At 53.1% G+C, this 18,814-nt stretch overlaps 7 protein-coding genes across 7 annotated transcripts; 4 read left to right on the top strand and 3 right to left on the bottom strand.

Annotated features, from left to right (window-relative positions):
• Window positions 1-1,319: 1,319 nt before the first annotated feature.
• On the top strand, window positions 1,320-3,245 carry UMAG_02490 (putative H+ antiporter involved in multidrug resistance; the record flags this gene model as incomplete). The annotated part of the gene is made up of 1 exon (XM_011390464.1): window positions 1,320-3,245. The coding sequence occupies one exon, from the start codon at window positions 1,320-1,322 to the stop codon at window positions 3,243-3,245; it is 1,926 nt and encodes a 641-aa protein (XP_011388766.1).
• Window positions 3,246-3,635: 390 nt separating this feature from the next.
• UMAG_02489 (uncharacterized protein) lies at window positions 3,636-5,541 on the bottom strand (the record flags this gene model as incomplete). Its single annotated transcript, XM_011390463.1, has 3 exons — window positions 3,636-4,909; window positions 4,987-5,066; window positions 5,189-5,541. 3 exons carry the CDS (start codon window positions 5,539-5,541, stop codon window positions 3,636-3,638), a joined length of 1,707 nt encoding a protein of 568 aa, XP_011388765.1.
• A 2,036-nt stretch (window positions 5,542-7,577) lies between these two features.
• On the top strand, window positions 7,578-8,771 carry UMAG_10166 (putative DNA-directed RNA polymerases I and III subunit protein; the record flags this gene model as incomplete). Its single annotated transcript, XM_011390545.1, has 1 exon — window positions 7,578-8,771. The coding sequence occupies one exon, from the start codon at window positions 7,578-7,580 to the stop codon at window positions 8,769-8,771; it is 1,194 nt and encodes a 397-aa protein (XP_011388847.1).
• A 184-nt stretch (window positions 8,772-8,955) lies between these two features.
• Window positions 8,956-10,203, bottom strand: UMAG_02487 (uncharacterized protein; the record flags this gene model as incomplete). Its single annotated transcript, XM_011390462.1, has 1 exon — window positions 8,956-10,203. One exon carries the CDS (start codon window positions 10,201-10,203, stop codon window positions 8,956-8,958), a length of 1,248 nt encoding a protein of 415 aa, XP_011388764.1.
• Window positions 10,204-10,566: 363 nt separating this feature from the next.
• UMAG_10165 (uncharacterized protein) lies at window positions 10,567-11,581 on the bottom strand (the record flags this gene model as incomplete). Its single annotated transcript, XM_011390544.1, has 2 exons — window positions 10,567-10,672; window positions 10,767-11,581. The coding sequence occupies 2 exons, from the start codon at window positions 11,579-11,581 to the stop codon at window positions 10,567-10,569; spliced, it is 921 nt and encodes a 306-aa protein (XP_011388846.1).
• Window positions 11,582-13,185: 1,604 nt separating this feature from the next.
• On the top strand, window positions 13,186-13,851 carry UMAG_02485 (putative GTP-binding protein ypt5; the record flags this gene model as incomplete). The annotated part of the gene is made up of 1 exon (XM_011390461.1): window positions 13,186-13,851. The coding sequence occupies one exon, from the start codon at window positions 13,186-13,188 to the stop codon at window positions 13,849-13,851; it is 666 nt and encodes a 221-aa protein (XP_011388763.1).
• Window positions 13,852-15,483: 1,632 nt separating this feature from the next.
• Window positions 15,484-18,684, top strand: UMAG_02483 (uncharacterized protein; the record flags this gene model as incomplete). The annotated part of the gene is made up of 1 exon (XM_011390460.1): window positions 15,484-18,684. The coding sequence occupies one exon, from the start codon at window positions 15,484-15,486 to the stop codon at window positions 18,682-18,684; it is 3,201 nt and encodes a 1,066-aa protein (XP_011388762.1).
• Window positions 18,685-18,814: the final 130 nt, after the last annotated feature.

Genomic DNA, 18,814 nt, shown 5'->3' with positions numbered 1-18,814 from the left:
TTCCTGGTTGGCCTGGTCGAACTCCCGTACTCGCAGCGCAGCTGTTACAACGCGAGTGTCCTTGATATCTGTTCACATTGTGTGAAGTGGTCCAGCTCGAGTTCGTAAACGGATCTTGATCGCTTTCAGCGGATAGACTTGCAGGATCAATTTCGACAAGCCCAAAATAGGAGGTGGAAATTGAGGCACAAATTAGTACGGGACGATGAGCGAGCCGTGGGGTCATGTCATCAGTCAGATAGCGGTGATGCCATCCAGCAGCGGCTGCAGATCCGAAGCACGGTAAGCACTATTAGCACCTCTTTCGGCGCACAGAAGAGTGACCCTACTACGTCTACTCGTAGATAGCTCGACGGAGATGCGAAGAGGATGGGCACGTGGACAGTCTTAGTCCTGATGTTGGATGAGCTGATTACAGCCAAAAGCTGTCACGTCTTCGCTGTCGCTTTGCTATCGAACAGGTGCTCGTATAGCCGACAAGGTCACGGCCGCCTTGCAGCGATGTATGCTCGGGATTTCGATCGCGACAATGAGTGTCCAGCACATCCGGCAGGGACGAGGGCGTTTGCTCAGAAGTCTCATCACCGTGGTACACAACAACCGTAGATTCCACATCGAGATTCCACAAAGCCGACGGCGGAAAACAAACCGCCCTCCGGCTGGGACGAAGAAGTGCAGCGTCACCTCCGCTGCGTTCTTGCGTTGTTGACAAGATCTCAGCCACTCATGAATGCGCGGCAAGCAGAATTTGACTCGCGACCGATGTCCATCCGCGCTGCTTGAACGAACACATTCGCGAATTACGAATCGTGAATCGTGAATGTGAATGGCGTTCATGCTGTGGGAAGGAAAAAATACTCCGCGATCCGCGGCGCATATCTGTGCACAAATTCGAGTTTTGCACCTGTCAAATTGCGGAGGCTTACCACATACAGTCGTCATGGGAGGTGACGTCTAACTCTTGACTCTACAAATCGCGGTCAGCATTCGTGGTTCATATCTGGTGCTTTTGCGTGGCGTTCATTCATGATGACAATCGGAGAATTTGCACGTTACACACGACAGAGTAGCGTTCCCAGCCCGCGGGATACATGGTACCCATGTTGACATCTGTCGCACGCGCCGCAGTGTGTGACTGCTGCTTTGTTCCGTAAGCAACAGAAAAAGCATCGCTGATTCATGTCCTAGAACACCCTGCGGTATGTATAAAGCACACAACGTCGCTGTCGGAACACCTATTGCTGCCCAACCTCCACAGTTGTCCCCATACCGCCCTAAGATTCGCATTGGTGGTTGACCATTCAACCGACCGCGGAATCATGGACAACTTGCACCACCAATCCGACGCCAACTCACCAACGCATCGACCAAAGCTGCACCATGCTCGTCCATATGCCTTGCCATGGTACCAGGACACATTCTGGGGCTCTCTGGTCAACAGGCTGTCTAAGGGCAAGTTGATTCCGTATCCAGAGGAAAGGGATGACTTTGTGCCGCCCGAAGAGTATCTGCCCGGATTTAAGACCAAGCGCGCTCAGAGCAACCACACTTGCGGATGCACACAGGCTGCTCGGTCGCCGTCGTCCGCAACGTCCGAGGCAACACATGTCGGTGACGGTGCTGCATCGACTGCGGAAAAGCCTGCTAAGCCGTCTATGGTTGAGTCGAGCTCGATGAACTCACAACGTCGTTCGACTGGTAGCGATCAAGAGCAGCTTGAAACAGCACCTGACTCGCTCGAAGACGACTCGGACCCTTACCTGGTCGATTGGAACGGCGAGTCGGACCCAGATAATCCGCAGAACTGGCGGATGCCACGCAAAGCTTTCGTCACAGCTCTACTTTGTCTGCTTACGGTCTCAGTGTACATGGGATCGGCGATTTACACGCCTGGCGTCGAGCTCTTTTCTTCGTGGTTCGGCATCGGCGTGGTGCCTGCCACTTTGGGCTTGTCGCTTTTCGTCTTTGGCTACGGTCTGGGTCCGATGATCGGCTTCTCAGCAGCGTCTGAGATCCCCGCTATCGGGCGTTTGCTACCTTATCTATTGACGCTGTTCATCTTTGTCATCTTGCAAGTGCCTACGGCGCTGGTGACTAACGTTGCCGGATTCATGATCTTGCGTTTCCTGGCAGGATTGTTCGGCTCGCCTCCGCTGGCGACGGGTGGAGCGAGTATTGGCGATTTGTACTCGGCGCGCAATCGACCGCTTGCACTGGGAGTGTGGGGTCTGTCAGCCGTGTGTGGTCCAGTGTTGGGTCCCTTAATTGGTGGATTTGCCGCGCAGAGTTTCGGTGCCGAGGGTTGGAGATGGACCATCTGGCCGCTGCTCATGCTGTCCGGTTTCACATTGGTGGTGCTCGTCGTGACACTTCCCGAGACGTCAAGCGCCAACATTCTCTACCGTCGAGCTAAGAGGCTACGCAAGGTAACGGGAAACCCAAACTTGCGCACCAAAGGCGAGATCATGTCCGCCAACTTGACCAGTAAGGAGCTCGCTATGATGACCTTCGTCCGACCTTTCGTGCTGTCGTTCACGGAACCTATCGTCCTCGGTATCAACTTTCATATCGGTCTGGTCTATGGAATCCTCTATATTTGGCTAGAAGCCTTTCCGATTGTCTTTGTGCAAACGTATGGCTTCAACTCTGGCGAACTCGGTCTTGCATTCATGGGCATTTTTGTAGGAGCCATTTTGACTTATATCCCCTTCGTTCTCTGGCACAAGTACTCGTATGGACCGCTGTTCGATCGAAACGGTGGCAAGGTGGCTCCGGAGAAGTGGCTGGAACCTGCCATCTTGGGGGCGTGGGCTATCCCTATCTGCATGTTTGGCTTTGGTTGGACAGCCAACGCTAGCATCCACTGGATCGTGCCTATCATTCTCTCTTCGTTTTTCGCGGTCGGAACTTTCCTGCTCTTTCAATCCGGTCTCTCGTACCTGGGTGACTGTTATCCGGAATCCATCGCTAGTGTCTATGCGGGAAACGACTTTTTTCGAGCCTCGATCGGCGCAGCACTCCCACTCGTCGCCAGAGCCATGTTCAACAACCTCCAGGCAAACGGCCCTAAAGCTTTCCCCGTCGCTTGGGGTTGCGTTCTCATCGGCTCCATCTCCATCATCATGGCTCCTATTCCTTTTGTACTCTACAAGTTCGGTCCTAAACTGCGTTCCATGTCCAAGTACGCCGTCGACCCTTCCGCAAGCGCCTCCAGCCAGAAGCACAACCCCAACGAAAAGAAGTAAAAAATCCCTCACTAACCAATTCATGATTTCCTCACAAGCATGTTACCCCCATCTTGCACTGACGTTATCTCATGCTAAGTTCATTCTCGAATAGTTATCTCGAGTCGTCATCAATAAATCAAATCGTCAGCTCGTAAGATACCAATTGCTTCGGCTTCATCCAGCACTAAACACCGCGTGTCCATCATTCAGCTTCAGCGCTTGTACACTCAAGCTCAACGTCGTTCGAGCGATTGCATCAGACCAAAGAGACCAAATTCAAGTGAAATGCAAACAAAAACGATGACGGGGTCAGCTGCGATCAAAGAACAACGTGACAGAAACAACAAATGACAAACAAACGCAGCCGGCAGCGACAAAGATCGGTAGACAGAAACGACAAGCGTACCATCAGTGACTGCGAGCGTACTCGATCGTGTTTTCAGCTTGCACCTTGGTGAGACGGTCCCAGTACGACGACGGCGTGTGAGCGACTAGACGACGCACCACTGGGATCCATTCCAGCAAAGAGAACACGGGCGGAAGCGACACCTTGGGCCCTTCACCCCCTTGATGCAGATGAGTGATGATGTTGACCGGAGTTCCGACAGGCAGCGAAGTGCCAGGGCCCGTATAGACCTTGCCGACATCGTTGTCCAGTTGGATCTCCTGGCCAATGTGGGCAAAGTGGAGCTGGCTGAGAGGACTGATGTGGACTAGCGTGTTGTTGTCACCAGCGTCAGGAAGCATGGTGGCCACAGCGTCGCGACGATTGGTAACTCGCCACAATGCGTGCGGAAAGTCGAGGTCGCGTTCATGACAAGCCTGGTTGAAGGCCGATATGCAGTCAGGGTCGCCAACAATGGGCGTGCCAAAGCAGTATGCGTCGCGCACAAAGACCTGATTGGCGCCGTCCTCCGTCTGGCCAAAGTCCTTGGGCGAAGAAATTGCACGCGTATAGAACAAGCTGGCAAGCCCGGCTCCGAGACTGTGCCCGGTCACGTACAGGTTTACGTGGTCGCTGTCAGACGTTGCGCGAATCTCGCTGGCAATCTTGCTGACCGCATTGCGGATCTGGCTGTACGGAAATGCGCCTGTGGCATGATTGAGGTCTTGCGGGAAGATCTGCTTGTAGAAGCCGGCATGAACCTTGGTGAAGCCGGGCAACCAGCCACGACCGTCCGTGTAGTTGAAGGTAAGGTCGACGGCCCACTCTTTGAACTCGACCGGATCAGTACCCTTGAACGCAAGAATGATAAAGTTGTGGTAGGGGTGCCAAAAAGCTCCGCATAGCGGCGATGTGTTGGTGGCAAGCTCAGAAACACTAGCATAGTTGAGCCCCCATTCCCTAGCAACTCGCTTGATCTTGCTGTCTGCAAAGTCAACTTTTTGGCCAATGTCGATTCCGGCGTCAGTGAGCACTTTGTCGTCGCACATGAATTGCTTGTTCAATTTTTTGCCCTGCTGAGCCAAGAGGGCGGCCTTGTGATACGCGCCCACCTTGCGCTCGTACACAAGTGCAGAGAGCATCATCAGGAGCTTCGAAATCTCGAGGTCAAAATTGCGCTCCTGATCCGTCGAAGGTTTAGCGTCAGCTTGCATAGGGTCCGACATGACCTTAAAGGCGGCATCGCGGATCTGCTTGTTCTGTGGGTTGGCGTCAAACTCGAAGATAAGAGGGTATGCTGAATGTACAGAAGCAAGTTGAAACGTCAGTCTGCTGTCCAAGAAATTCGTGCTTATGCAACACGAGCAAGCTCACCAAGATTACCGAGACTGATGTCCTTGCGGTCTGAGATGGGTTGCCAGTAGGATTGTACAAAGGGCAAACGCCAGATAGCACTGTCAAACACAATATCAGCACGTGTGTCAAGAATTCTGCTCGTCAGTTGCCGTGTGCAAGCGACTTTGAAGTCCAGGTCGAAGAGAAGCGAGCGTCGGATCGGGATATGGGGCACACGTACCTGACAACCAAGCTGCCGAACAGCGCGAATGTGGTGACAAAGGCAAAGGCCAGAGCTGAGCCAAGGCCGATGGGGTCAAGCACAAGCTGGGGCAGACTGGTCAGAGTGTACCACCAGGTTCGTGGTATCCATACGAAGAGGTAATAGAAAATGTCTGTGATGGTACCCCAAATCCAGCCTCTTGTGCCTGTGCCGCTGCCAGAAACATCGACAAGGTCGGTGATCTGCCTGTTGCGCAGCTGCTCGCAGAGTGCGGCATGCCTGTCGACATTGCCTGGAACGATGAGCGAGTGCGAGTTGGCCTTGGGGCGCTTGCGGACGTCGGTCGAAGAAGGAGTAGTTATCGGTGTCATGTTCGGTAGATCAAGTCGATTGTGATTGAAGGGATGAGATTCGATGAGAGGTGTTTCAGAAGTCGAGACCTTGATATACGTCGATAGGGCTCGGCACAAGGTCCGCCTCGACTGCTCAGTTCAACAGTTCGTGTGACGCAAGGCCTTTGAAAGTGGGACTACGCAGCAGCTCAGGCGAAGAGCCAAATGATAATCGAGAGGCGCCCAAGTGGACAGATGACGAAGAGAGAGAGAAAGAGAGAGCAACGGTGGATGACGGTGCAAGTCACTCAAAACCCTCTTGGAACTCGTGAAAGACAGTCAGAAGGTGTCGTTGGCTGAGTCAGGGATGTTGGCGAGTGTCAACGTAGATTGTGACCGTGTGAAAGAGATCGAGGCCGTCGGATTGTTGCCATGCTCGGTCGTGGCTTTCGACGATCGTGCAGGTTAAGAGCTTGGCGTTTTCGGAAAAACCCGATGGAAGGAGGCCGCTCTCTGAACGCCACAGTTGTCGGCACACCGAGAAGCAGATAGAACGGCAAGATCGGAGCGACGAACCCTAACCCTGAGTGACCGCAGTTCAACGTGCAAGTGGGAGAGATTCGTGATTGTTGGTTAGGCGACAAATACAGTCACGATCAGTCACGAGTGGGAATACTGAGGCAACGCGATATCCCGTGGCGAGGGAATCACGAATCGTGAATCACGTATCACACTCGATCGAGGAAGCCTACGCTCGCACGGAAAATGAGCGAGAAGATGGGGAAAAGAAGCAAGCTTCGTCGAAGAGCATGAATCACCAACTTCCTCGGTTGCGTTCACGATTATACTGTACATAAATTTGAGAGACCGCTCAAGGCACCAGAGCGGGTTGCAAGAGAGACAAAGAAGGTCATCATGGGAAAGACGTGCAAATGGACAGAGCAGTTGTGAGTGACAAGCGTAGTAGTCGTACCTCGGCTTAAAGACACGATATGGCTCCGCTACAGTCACGAGTAAGCTCGCTTCAGTACGTTCGTGTGCCCACGTTGTTGTTTCTAGTATCCAGAAAGGCTTCTCTGGTAGGAACAACAACGCATTAATCAATCGCTGGTAGATGAAAGCTTCTCGCCACCACATGGAACACTTACAAGCGGTTTGAGTAGTTTGAAGCGCCGGAAAAATGTAGACAACTAACTGCACGCAAACGCGGGATTCGTAATTCGTGGATTCGTGAGTCAGGGTGCGTGCAGACATGTATTTCTCATAAGTTAGCTCACGACTAGTCTTAAGCAAATTGGGAGCAGACGTTGTCGGGAGTACCGGTCTGCTTAACTATTCTTAACAGATATAAGTTATACTCAAACTGGCAACATGATCAAAGAGAAACAAGAAGCATCTGAGGACATGCGCTATCGAAATAACTTAGATCGAGGACAATCCCGCAGTCGCAGGCTCTATCGCCCGGTGGAGCCAGATCTGCTTACCTCCAGCTTGTAGACCGACCTGTGCTTCCTTCAACACCATTCGCCGGAGCGTAGTATTTAGCAGTTTTATGCCACTTCTGTGAAGGTGCACAGACCGTCGAGCTCGTCGTGTTCGAACCTCGCAAAGCATACACGATAGAATCACGAATCACGAATCACGAAACGTGACACGTGATACTCGAATCTGTTAGACCGTCTATTTAGTTGCTCACAAAACAAACACCAAACATCGAAGCCACAAGCGTGAAGCACGAAGCTCGGCAACCAAGGAAGTCGGAACTCTGAGACGAGTGCAAGAAGAAAGAAAAAATACAACAAAAAAACTCAGATCCATCTGTTTGGAAAAGGAAGTGCGTTTTGCGCTGGGTTTCTGCCGAAATTTTTCGATTCAGTTCAAGTGGAGTCGCAGAAGGCTGTTCGAATATCTTGGTGTTCACTTCGTGCCTCTTTCATCATGAAGCTCGCCCTCGTCTTGACTCTTACCATCCTCGTATAACACCTATTACACTATCACAATCGTGATCATCCTCTGCCAGACACAAGGAGTCTCACCACCATTACGAGGTTCGAATCCGAGTCTCAGCTCACAAAATGCCACCGAAAGGCTCAAAAAGATCATCCAAGACGGCTGCTGTCGAACAGCCAATGGACGTCGATGAGCCCTCTAGCTCGCACCCCAGCGGTAGCATCGCCAACGACCCTATTGCTTCTAGCATCATACAGGACTCAAAGACCTCTGTAGCAGTCGATCAGCGTCGACTCGTTGAGATCTTGCCAGAACGTGTCGGCTCGGTCGCCAACACCGATTTCCCTCTACACTATCCAGGCGAGAACAATGCTTTCTCCCTCGCAGCTGCCAACCAAAATCTCAAAGTCATCGTCACCCGCCTCTCTGACGCCTCATGCGAATTTGACCTCATAGGCGTCGATGCGTCCATCGCCAACGCTGTGCGTAGAGTGTTGATGGCCGAGGTGCCTACAGTCGCCATCGAGCACGTTTACATCTGGAACAACACGTCCATCATTCAAGATGAAGTGCTTTCGCACCGTCTCGGTCTCGTACCACTCGCTATCAATCCAGACAAGGTAGCGATGCGCATGCCCGGTGACGAAGCTGATGACAGCAATACGGTGGTATTCCATCTCAAGGCAAAATGCGAGCGCAACCGATCAGCAGCACGCGGAGAAACCGATCCGGATAAGCTCTACATCGGTCACAACGTCTACTCGGAGCAACTGCGATGGGATGCCAAGGGAGGCCAAGAAAAAGATTTTGCCGATTCCCCACCTCGTCCCGTCCAGGACAAGATCCTCATCGCCAAACTTCGACCTGGTCAGGAGCTCGATCTCGAACTTCACTGCGAAAAGGGAATCGGCAAAGATCATGCAAAGTTCTCCCCCGTCGCAACTGCCACCTACCGCCTCTTGCCACACATTCAGCTGCTCCAACCCATTCCTGACGAATCAATTGACAAATTCGTCTCATGCTTCCCACCAGGCGTTATTGGCGTTCAAGGTTCTGGTAAAACCCGCTCCGTTTTCGTCCAAGATGCACGAAAGGATACAATCTCCAGAGAAGTGTTTAGGCATCACGAATTCGAAGATAAGGTCAAGCTCGGCAGGGTCAGAGATCACTTTTTGTTCGATTTGGAGAGCACGGGCATCATTCCACCGGAGAAGCTGCTGCCAGAAGCTATCAGAACCTTGCGGAGTAAGATCGCCACTTTGAGAAAGAGCTTGGATCACCTCGAGACAAGAGGACTCGACACGGCCATGGCTGCTTGATTCGCGTCACGCTAGAGCAACGGTGTCCCTTTTCGCAATGTATTTCACTCTTTGGTCAGATTTCGCCCGTGTCGTGTCTTGTTTTCTACGCTCAAGGGTCGTCCGCATCAGACATGCGAAGTTTTGACTGATGTAGGATCATCGCGATGCATTACTTATGGTTCTGTGTAAGGATATATCTATCTCAGAAGGCCCTGCCTTCTTCCGACATGATCCTTTGCTGAATGCTGTCGACTTTTCGATGGCCACTCGTTCCCATGCCACCGCTGAACCCAGCCCACTTATTTTTGAGCTTATTGACAGCGTCATCTTTGCCCAGCCAGCTATCCGACTTCTCAATGCCAGGTCTTTGATATCCGTAGCTCGCCGCATATGCTTCCGGAGTATCCCTCTCGCCCCCGCCCACGTTGGTCGCAAAATTCGCTACCCGATTCGTCACTCGGAAAGCGTAGCCTACGCATACCCATACACCTCCCAGCACGCCCGCCAACCTCACCAAGAACTGAAACAAGCTCGTCGACCTCTGTCTGATTGTCATCTGGAGTGGTTCGATGTCGTACTTGATGAAGATGCCCGGTACACCTTTCCCATGTTCGATCTGCCTCGTGTAGTCGGTGACGCTGTACTGATGCGTATGCAACTTCCTGCCCCTTGCATCGATGAACAACGTCGGTACCGCCGAAACAAAGTATTGAAATACGGTGAAATGCTTTTCCGTCGTTTCTACGGATGAATCCAGCGGCTGAGAAATTTCCGGAAAGTAGGGACCGAAGCTGAACTCGTGGATCACGTGGGACAGATTCATCAGCTTATGGTCCGTATGTTCCACGCTCAAGTATCCATGTCCAAGCGTAGTGATATGTAGGTTGCCGGTGACCCTCTTAACCTCCATACTTCCGTAGATCCTGCAAGCAGGTCCGTCGGGTACGATGTGAGCCGTCTTTTGGAAGGCCACTTGTCGGCTGAACTTTTTGTTGCGAGGCTTTTTACGGTAGACTGGTTTTCGTCTGGCTTGGTTGATTGTCTTTTGCACCGAGACCTCTTGCATTGGCAAGGCATCCAGTCGATCCGCATGACCGATTTCGAACGTCGTGCCGTCCTTGGTGAACTCGGAATCCGAGACGTGCAAGCGATCGCCAACCGCATCACGAACATCGATGGTGAGGTAGTGACATTTCATCGCTACAGTCATGTCCATGTTGATCTGCATCGTTGACTGCAGTCGGCTATCCACGGAGAAGGAGTAGCCACGTTCACCATAGAGATATGAGGAGAGTTCGGTCCACAGCAGTGCCAAAAGTGTCACAGTGGCAATGATGGTGAGCAGACCGCCCTTGGACGAGCGTTGTGTATAGATCGACTGTGTCTTAGGAAAAGCATCGAACTGGCGAATCTTAGGAAGTCGATCCAACGAGTCCAAGAGGTCGCTCATGCTGTGCGCCGGATCTGGCCCCCTTCCAAGGCCTAAAGTGACGATCCGATGGGTTGCCGGTCCTATTCGATAGTGCTCGTACGCAAGGTACCAGATGGGACGGCGATGCAAACGTGAACACAAACTTGTGAGTACAGAGGCAGGCAAGATGGTCGACTTGTGTCAGGGACGCGGCTTAATTAGCGTCCGAACCTTCTCAGGCCGCTCAGACCCAGTCATGAGTCGTGTCAGGTTGTCATGATTTCTCCACCTTCCACGCGTCAGTCATCGGGCCCGATTTTCACAGATCGCCAGACTTGGCACCACCAAACACATGGTAGCCCGCCTCGTGTCTGTTGCTTCTCATTATTGGCTCTTTTCGCTCTACAATACCCGCAAGGGATCTCGGTCGTTCTGCGACACAAGGACAGTGTACTTTCCGCTAAGCTCTTCTTGCAACGAGTGCTGCAGAACGTCTCGTAGATACTTCCTGTGAGAAACAAAAGGCAGCCCAATCTAGAAATGTCAGCCAGAGAGTTGCGATCGTGTGGAGCCAAAGTCGGAAAGCGACAAAGAGTACTAACCTTTCGGTGTTGGTATGGTTCGTGACAATCACGGATGCGCCTGCTGCCTGGTAAGCCAAGATCTCGTGGTGAGAGAGCTCGCCGGTGAGATAAAGATCCGCCTTGACACCCGAGAAAACGCTTGATCCCGAGCCAGCGCAGACGGCGACGGTAGAGATGGGCTTGTCAGACGCTTTGCAGCCCTGGACATGATCGAGGTTGAGATTCTGCTTGACTCTGCGCACAATCTCTTCAAAGGGCTGAGGAGGATCGATCTGGACCAATCTTCCGAGTCCCGCTGCCTCATAGCCTTTGGGGGGATTCTTTGACATGCTAAGAGCAGGATAAGGATTGGAGCGAAAGTCGTTGACACTTTCGGCCGATTTGAGTTCAGGAAAAGCCGAACGTGACGTGACCACCTTTCCGAGCCAGTCATTGATGCCTCCGGGAGTTGCGTCGAGGCTAGTGTGGGGGCAGTATACACTCACTCCGGCCGCTGCAAGCCGCAACAAGCTTGTCTGCTGAGGATCGGCCAAAGTGAACGACTTGAGACCTCGAAAGATGATGGGATGGTAGACAAGCGCAACCTTGACATTGGCAGACGAGGAGAGAATCTCATTACATACGTCTGTTGTCAGGTCGATGGCAAGCATGACACTTTGCTGTTCGCTGGACTGGCTTGTGGTAGATGCCGGAGCTTGCAATAGCAGACCGACGTTGTCAAACGATGTGTCAGCCAGCTGAAGCGGTGCAATACGGTGCATGGCCCGCATGACGTCTGCAAGAATCCGATTCTGTTTCACCGAGTCGGTGATCTCCCAGTTGGGAAGCGACATGATTCCGCGAATTACACTGGGCGAGCGTTGTGCAATGGCTAAGAAAGATGCGGCACAAGCTAGTGCTGTTCCTGTGGCAAGAGCACGTGAGTGTAGGCAGCCGGCAAGGGTTCTTGTTGAGACTCGCAATGTCCTGAGCGAGATGACCATGAATGCTTGAAACGAGTCGAGCGTATCATGAATCGAGCAAGAAGCAGTGGAGGAAAAGATGTCGTCTGCCCATAGCTGATGGTGTTGGTTTCTGCTTGCTCAATTTCCTTTCCAACACTCGTCACTCGTGACTGTGACTTGCAGAAAATTCGTGAGTTATACAGAAAGTGGAGGCCTAATCCTAACCAAGCCAGACTCGTGACTCAACAGTTCTTAAACTATTTCACGATTCACGATTCACGATTCACGATTCACGATTCACGATTGATAAAAGTAATCAACGTCACAGTCACGAGGCGGATAGAGTTACACACATGCAGTCCCTATCCTAATAGTCAGTTGTCTAGGCTACTTGTTAGGGAGCCATCTTTGTGCGTCTGAGTGTCGAGGATGCAGGTGGAAAGAGATCAAGATACGAACGACGAAAGAAAGGGTCAGACGGGAGAAGAGAAGCGCTTAGACGCCGACCAGCTGGCTTCTCGCGTCTCGAGAACTTTTTCCGCCAGATCTGTATTCAGCAAATCGAATCTGGAATCAATCAACAGCGTACACAGATTAGACTTGGTAACGACGATGAGGATGGCTGGCGTTGAGGGGCAAAGCGTCGTCTTGACCAAAATCTTGCCATCTGCTGTACAGTACTATTCCCATCTTGTCTGATCACACTCACTCAATCACTCAGTGATGCTTTCGGCAGCAGCATCATCGACGTTGGTGGTTGTCGCGTAGAGGACCAGAGAAAGTGTGAGTATGTGCCTGTGTTGGTTGTTTACAGTCGTGTGAAACACAATCGTGAATCTCTGAGTTCCTTAGCCTCGCTCACGCTGTCCGATTCGTGATTCGTGATTTTCCGCCAAAATAATCGTTGGGCTCCGAGGCTCTGCTTTTCCGCCACACATCGTTTCCTAGCTGTAGCAGTCACAGTCACAGTCACAGAGTAACAGTCACGAGTGTGAATAACTTGTGTGATTGCCTCTCGATTCGTGATTTGGATCAGTTGATTCACGTCACCTATATTTTTGATGCAGCGCGCCTATCCGCATCTCGACCCCTATCACCTCCACCACCACCCCTGCGCTTATACTCTCTCACTCTACCAGTTTGGCACCACCAGTAAGTTATCGATAGCTTCATCGTTGAACAATTCGTTGATACTCAGCGGCTGTTGCTATCCTCGATATCCTCGATACACAAACATCCGTTGCTTCTCAGCGAGCAAACAACGCCAATTTGCACACATTGTGCGACCTGCTGTCAGAAAAGCGCAGCTCAGCATCGCACTGGCTGGTCGACTCGACAACCTTTTCGACGCCTTTCCGACCCGCCAGTCCTAATTCATCAACCACAGTCGCATCGACACCTCTCGCCAAAACTCACGCTAGTGCTAGACTGCCAAGTCTCGTCGCAACCCACACTTGCCTCATTCTCCCCACGAGCGCAGTGCGATTGTAGCGATGGCCGCTGCTCCAAGGAACCCTCGTCAGCTTCAGTTCAAGCTCGTCCTGCTCGGCGAGTCGGCTGTTGGCAAGTCGAGTTTGGTCCTTAGATTTGTCAAGGACCAATTCGACGACTATCGCGAGAGCACCATCGGAGCTGCTTTCCTCACGCAAACTGTCAGCCTCGATGCACAGACCACCGTCAAGTTCGAGATCTGGGATACCGCGGGACAAGAGCGATACAAGTCGCTCGCACCCATGTACTACCGTAATGCCAACTGCGCTGTGGTAGTGTACGACATCACGCAGCCTTCGTCGCTCGACAAGGCCAAAGCGTGGATCCGCGAACTTCAGCGTCAAGCTGACCCCAATATCATCATTGCCCTGGCAGGCAACAAGGCGGATTTGGCGAGCACACGCCGTGCTATCCCCACCGAAGAGGCCGAAAAGTACGCACAGGAAGAGGGTCTTCTCTTCCTCGAGACTTCGGCCAAGAACTCGTCCAACGTCTCGGAGCTGTTTACCATGATCGCGCGCAAGCTGCCGACAGAGCAGGCAGCCGAATCGCAGCGCAGCGGCGCCGGTCGAGCGGGCGCAGGAGCTGCCGGTGCGGGAGGCGCGAGACCAGGTGTGGACCTTAGAGGGCAGCAAGGAGGTCAAGAGCAGGACGCTTGCAACTGTTGAATGTGTTCAGACGAGGTCGACCGTGCCATTGGTGCCGATCTCTGTCGTCTCTGCCCTGATCATGATCTATCCCGACCCCCTGATTTCTTTCACGAACATTCACGCTCCCATGTACGACCTTTCATACCTTCTTGCCTGCCTTGTAAATAGATCGATCACCTTGTCCCAACAGCGAGATCATTGTCGTGGCTGACATACTACTAAGCAGACAAGTCTGTGCTGTCGCACACAAAGTGAGTGGGACATAACTGGAGGACTGGATGTTGCGTGTCGGCATATGTACGTCCTGGTTGCTTTAAATAGATCACCACAACAATCACAGACACGAAGGCGTGGGGAGGAGACATCTTTGTTAGTTGTGAGTTACGGCATCAGTCACAATTCTGTGATTCAGGTTCACGCCCCCAAGTTAGTCTCGAGCGGCATTCGTGATTCTCTGGCAAATTCACGATTCGTGATTCACGATTGTTTGGCAACAGCGAGGCCACGGTACTCCGACCCAAGTCTACGTTGCGCGTTCACACGAGCAGAGACAGTCTTGACATCTGGATTTTCTAACCACGCTCTGAACCATCACGAATGTCGGTCTACTCGGCAATGGCCGTCTCAAGACTCGGCTGACCTGCCGATGTTGGGTCTGTTGCGTGCTGTGCTGTTGCTCAGCGTCACCGATTTCTTATGACAAAGTCAAAAAAAAAAAAAAAAAAAAACCCCTCCCCAAGGCAGAGGAGCGAGGTCGTGCGGTAACAAGGTCTGTGAGTCGTGGGTCACGAGTTGGAGCTTTCACTCAAATTGATAAGGTAGCGCGAGACTCACCTCACGACTCGTGATTCGCGATTGTGGCCAGAAGTTGCCTGAAAAGGGCTTGCCGTGCTAACATTCACATTCACAGATTATGTGAATTCGTGACTATACAACCGTGAACCGTGAACCTCGTGCCTGAATTTGACCCAGCGACATGATCAATCATGCTGTGCTGTGCTGAGCTGTGCTGTGGGCTGAGCTTGAAATGGGCGCTGCATCAAACCGCTTGGTCATGGGCACCAGCCACCGTCCTCGTCGTCGTCTTATCCCCGCACTCGGTCGCATCTCTGCGTCCCTTCATAGACGCATTTCATTTCCATCATCTTCGGCTTCCAGACGCGCGCTGCTTAGCGAGCAAGTTTAAGCACGGATCACACGCCACTCTCGATCGTCTCGATCCAGATCCAACTGCGATTATCATCCTCGCTGTGAAGAGTTCGCTCGACATTCACGATTACCACATTCGCATGGCCTTCCTCTACGTGACGACCGATTTGACAGGCTCGCAATCGCTTCGACCATCGTCACACTGCTGACGCTCGACGCAAGCAGAGTACCGGTCTCTGCCCATATTCAAGTGCTTCAACGAAGGCCCATCCGATTGTTGAGGACAGGATGGAAATAGTGCGCTGAATCGCATCCGTGTCAAACCCTCGAGCTCTGCCCCCAGCGCATTCAAGCTTCTCGGCCAACTTGTCCTGGACGTCCTCTCTACAGCTTTCAAATTTCGAAGCGCTTGACGACATTCAACATATTCGGAACGCAACCACCACCAGACATTCGGAAATGGCGATACTAGAGCAAAGCAGCGCGACACAGCTTTCATAGATGAAGAAGTTTTTCCGACCAAAGGAGGCAGGGACCATCACACCCCTGCCTCCCACCAGTCCTGGAGCAGACAGCTCCTCCTTTGCGACGCCACGGCCCTTTGAGGAGTATCAGGCGCGGATCGCGTCACAGGTTGGAGATTCAAATCGGCCACTCTCGCTTCAAGTGACTCCTGTAGCCTTGCGTTCAGCACCCGACTCTCCTGGTCGCTCTGATTTTACGCAAGCAGACTTTGTCACCTCGCAGCAGCCTCACAGTCAGAAGCTCGGCGCCTCGCCTCGGAACAACCGCCCCGCCATTCACTTTTACGCTACTGCGCCCGCCGACGCTCCGTACGAGTCGTACTCAGATCCCATCTCGGCGCCTTCGCAGCCTTTCCGTCCATCATATGATCGGAACAGTCCCTCCAATTACGACCCTCCTATTTCATCAGCACCGCGACGCGCCAACTCGAAGCGATCTTCTCAGCAACAGCAGCACCTCCCCGCTCAAATGACTGCCTTTTTACCGCCTAGATCGCTACGCCCAGCACAATCATCCACTACTCACCGCCGTGACCACTCTTTGAGTATGGGCGTCGCCTCTGGTGCCGCTTTCCAGAACCAAAAGCACAGCAGCAATGGCGACCGCAACTCCCTGCAGACGCTCCCGAATCACTTCACCTCTACTGATTCTGCTCGCGCGGCGGCACGCGTTAAAAGATCGGACGATTCTTACGAGCCTTACTATGACGACTACGAAGACAGTACAGACGAGCATACACCAACAGCGAGCGGCGCAGCACGCTCTGATGCCTATCCGGTTTACTCGGGCGCAGACGGCGACGTTGAAGCCGGCGAGGTGCTTATTTCCCAAGGATGTTACGAGGAGACTACCCTTCGCGAACTGACCAGCAAAGACAAGGGAAAGGGAAAGAAGCTTTTTGGGTTCGCAACAAGCAGCAATAAAGACAAGAAAGCAAAGCAGGATCGAGACATTACCGCTGCTGCGCCATCGCCGGTACCGAGAGACAGTCGTGATCCCGACGACATTCGACGCAAGTCGCCCCCCTTGGATTCACATCCTCTCTCTGCCCAGGAGCGCAGCAAAGAAGGCGGCTGGATGGACCGTTGGAACAAGCGCGCACATCAGCAGCAAGTAGCACGATTGCAGGATAAGGAAGCCGAAGAAGCCGTCGCCTCACGAATCGGCTGGCTGTCCGCAAATGCTTGCGACGATCAGGATTGGATGCAGATGTTACCCCTTATCGACATGATCAGCCATTCTGAGGCGGCGAGCAAAGAGGCGGCACGAACCCTTCGCAAAGAGTTCCGCTATGGCACAGTCGACACCCAACGCCGCGCGGTCCGCGTCTGGGCGCTTCTCGCGCTTAATGCGAGCGACCATTTTCGTCTGCAGATCGCGAGTAAGCGCTTCCTCGAGGCCATTGAGGATACGATCGCCTCTTCCAAGACTCCTCTAAGTGTCAAAGAGACTATGCTAAGGGTGTTGGGTGTGTTGGCGTTCGAGTTCAAGAACGACGCCGAGTTGGCATCCGTGACCAAGTGCTGGAACAAGGTCAAGCCAAACGACCGACGCAAGGACGGAGAACCACTGGAAAATGATCTCTTCGAGTTCAAACTACCACAGCCACGCGCATCAGCGCAGCAGATGCAGCAGCCGTCGTCACGTCGCGTCTCGCAGCGCCATTCGCAGCCGCCCAGACGAGGTGCTGATTACCACAATCCGGATCTTGATGCCCTATCACCCCCGCAGCAGCGCCCTGTCACGGCGGATTCCGCCGAGCAACAGCAAAGACCTCTTTCAGCGACGCTTGCACCACTACAACAGCCTCCTCCAGTACCTGCCTCTCTTCAACCGCAAGCAGCACCACCTCTGCAGCAACAAAAATGGTCACGGTCCAATCTCCCATTGCCTTGCCTCGACTCTCAGACACACCCAACTGTCCCAAACGTGTCGCCGCTGATGGTTGTGGACCATCATGAAAGCGGCAATGCTACTGAGGTTGTATCGACGCTCGAAGCAGCAGCCGCTTCCATGGATACTCGCTCTGCTTCCATGCAAAGCGGTGATTCTTGCTTTTCACCGCACCACGACGTGCTGGCTTTCGACGAAGACGTGCGTCGCTTACACGAAGAGTGCCAAATCGCACGTAGCAACGCGGCCGTGCTGCTCGATACACTCTTGCAAGAAGGACTACATGCCGACACTACGGAGCTTGTGGACGAATTCTACATCAAGCTGACACGGTCTCAGGATCTGATTGCTTCTCAAATTGCCTGGGCTTCAGCTCTAGCGGATCGGTCCAGACTTGGCGCATCGATGAATGAGAAGGAGACGAGAGAAGAAACGTTGCTTGCTGATCTGTTGGAGACACATGGCAGGTCGAGCGAGGCGATCCGTATGGTGGAAGATGCGAGGAGGCGGGTCGAAGAGGAGGAGGCCGAGAGAAGGGTGACCGAGAGGAGTAAAGTCGAGGTGAGGTTGGATCGGTCTGCGCTTGTGCAGGATAGTGCCACTGGCGAGCTTTACGATGTGGGTAGTAGAGGAAGAGCGATGGGAGGGGCGAGGTTATTGGGAATACAGGCGTCGGGTTCGAGATCGCCCTCGCCGAATGCATATGCATCGCAGCACCAAACGGATTCGTCTGGCCTGGGTGCAAGTGGCAGAGGCCTGGGTGCGGGCCTCAATGCGGCCACTTCACCGCTGTCTAACGGTAAATTTGGTGGTGCCGTGACACCTCGCATCTCACGCCCGCTACCCGTGCCTCGCTCGGATCAATCCTCAGACTCTAACAACAGCACGCATTCGTTCCACTCTCACCATCCTATCGCCAATAGCCTTTGTGCCTCGATCCACTCGACCACTTCGTCCACGGCCTCGTCGCACCATTCGCGCGATGCGCCTCTCCTTTCGGGGAGGTCGCAGCTACCGCTTGCTCCACCCACGCTCAACATCGAGACCAAGCCGGCGAAGGACGTGGATGACGAGGGTGAGGAAGAAGATGGGGATGGGTTGCAAACGCCCGTGGTGCCGAGTGAGAAGGCGTTGGGGAAGAGGAGGGCAGTAAGTGTCAGGTACCCTTCGCCGCCGTTGGGAGCGGTACACGGTCAGCGGCAACAGCCACCGCCGCTTCCCCCGCATCCGACGGCAGCGGCGAGGGGAGAGGTTGTGGACGGTTTCGATGCCTTACGGCTGTGAAACTGTGACTGATACTCAAGAATGATCAACGTTGTTGGAGATGCACATGCGCAATGGATAGTATACACTTTGAGATGCGACAGCGTGACAAATGGTGATGGAACTTGTCGTTATGTGTGCGTGATGATTA

The sequence above is a fragment of the Mycosarcoma maydis genome, chromosome 5 (genome assembly GCF_000328475.2).
Source record: "Mycosarcoma maydis chromosome 5, whole genome shotgun sequence".
NCBI lineage: Eukaryota > Fungi > Basidiomycota > Ustilaginomycetes > Ustilaginales > Mycosarcoma > Mycosarcoma maydis.
Note: the sequence above shows the minus strand (reverse complement) of the source record. Positions and strands in the feature narration are given on the sequence as shown.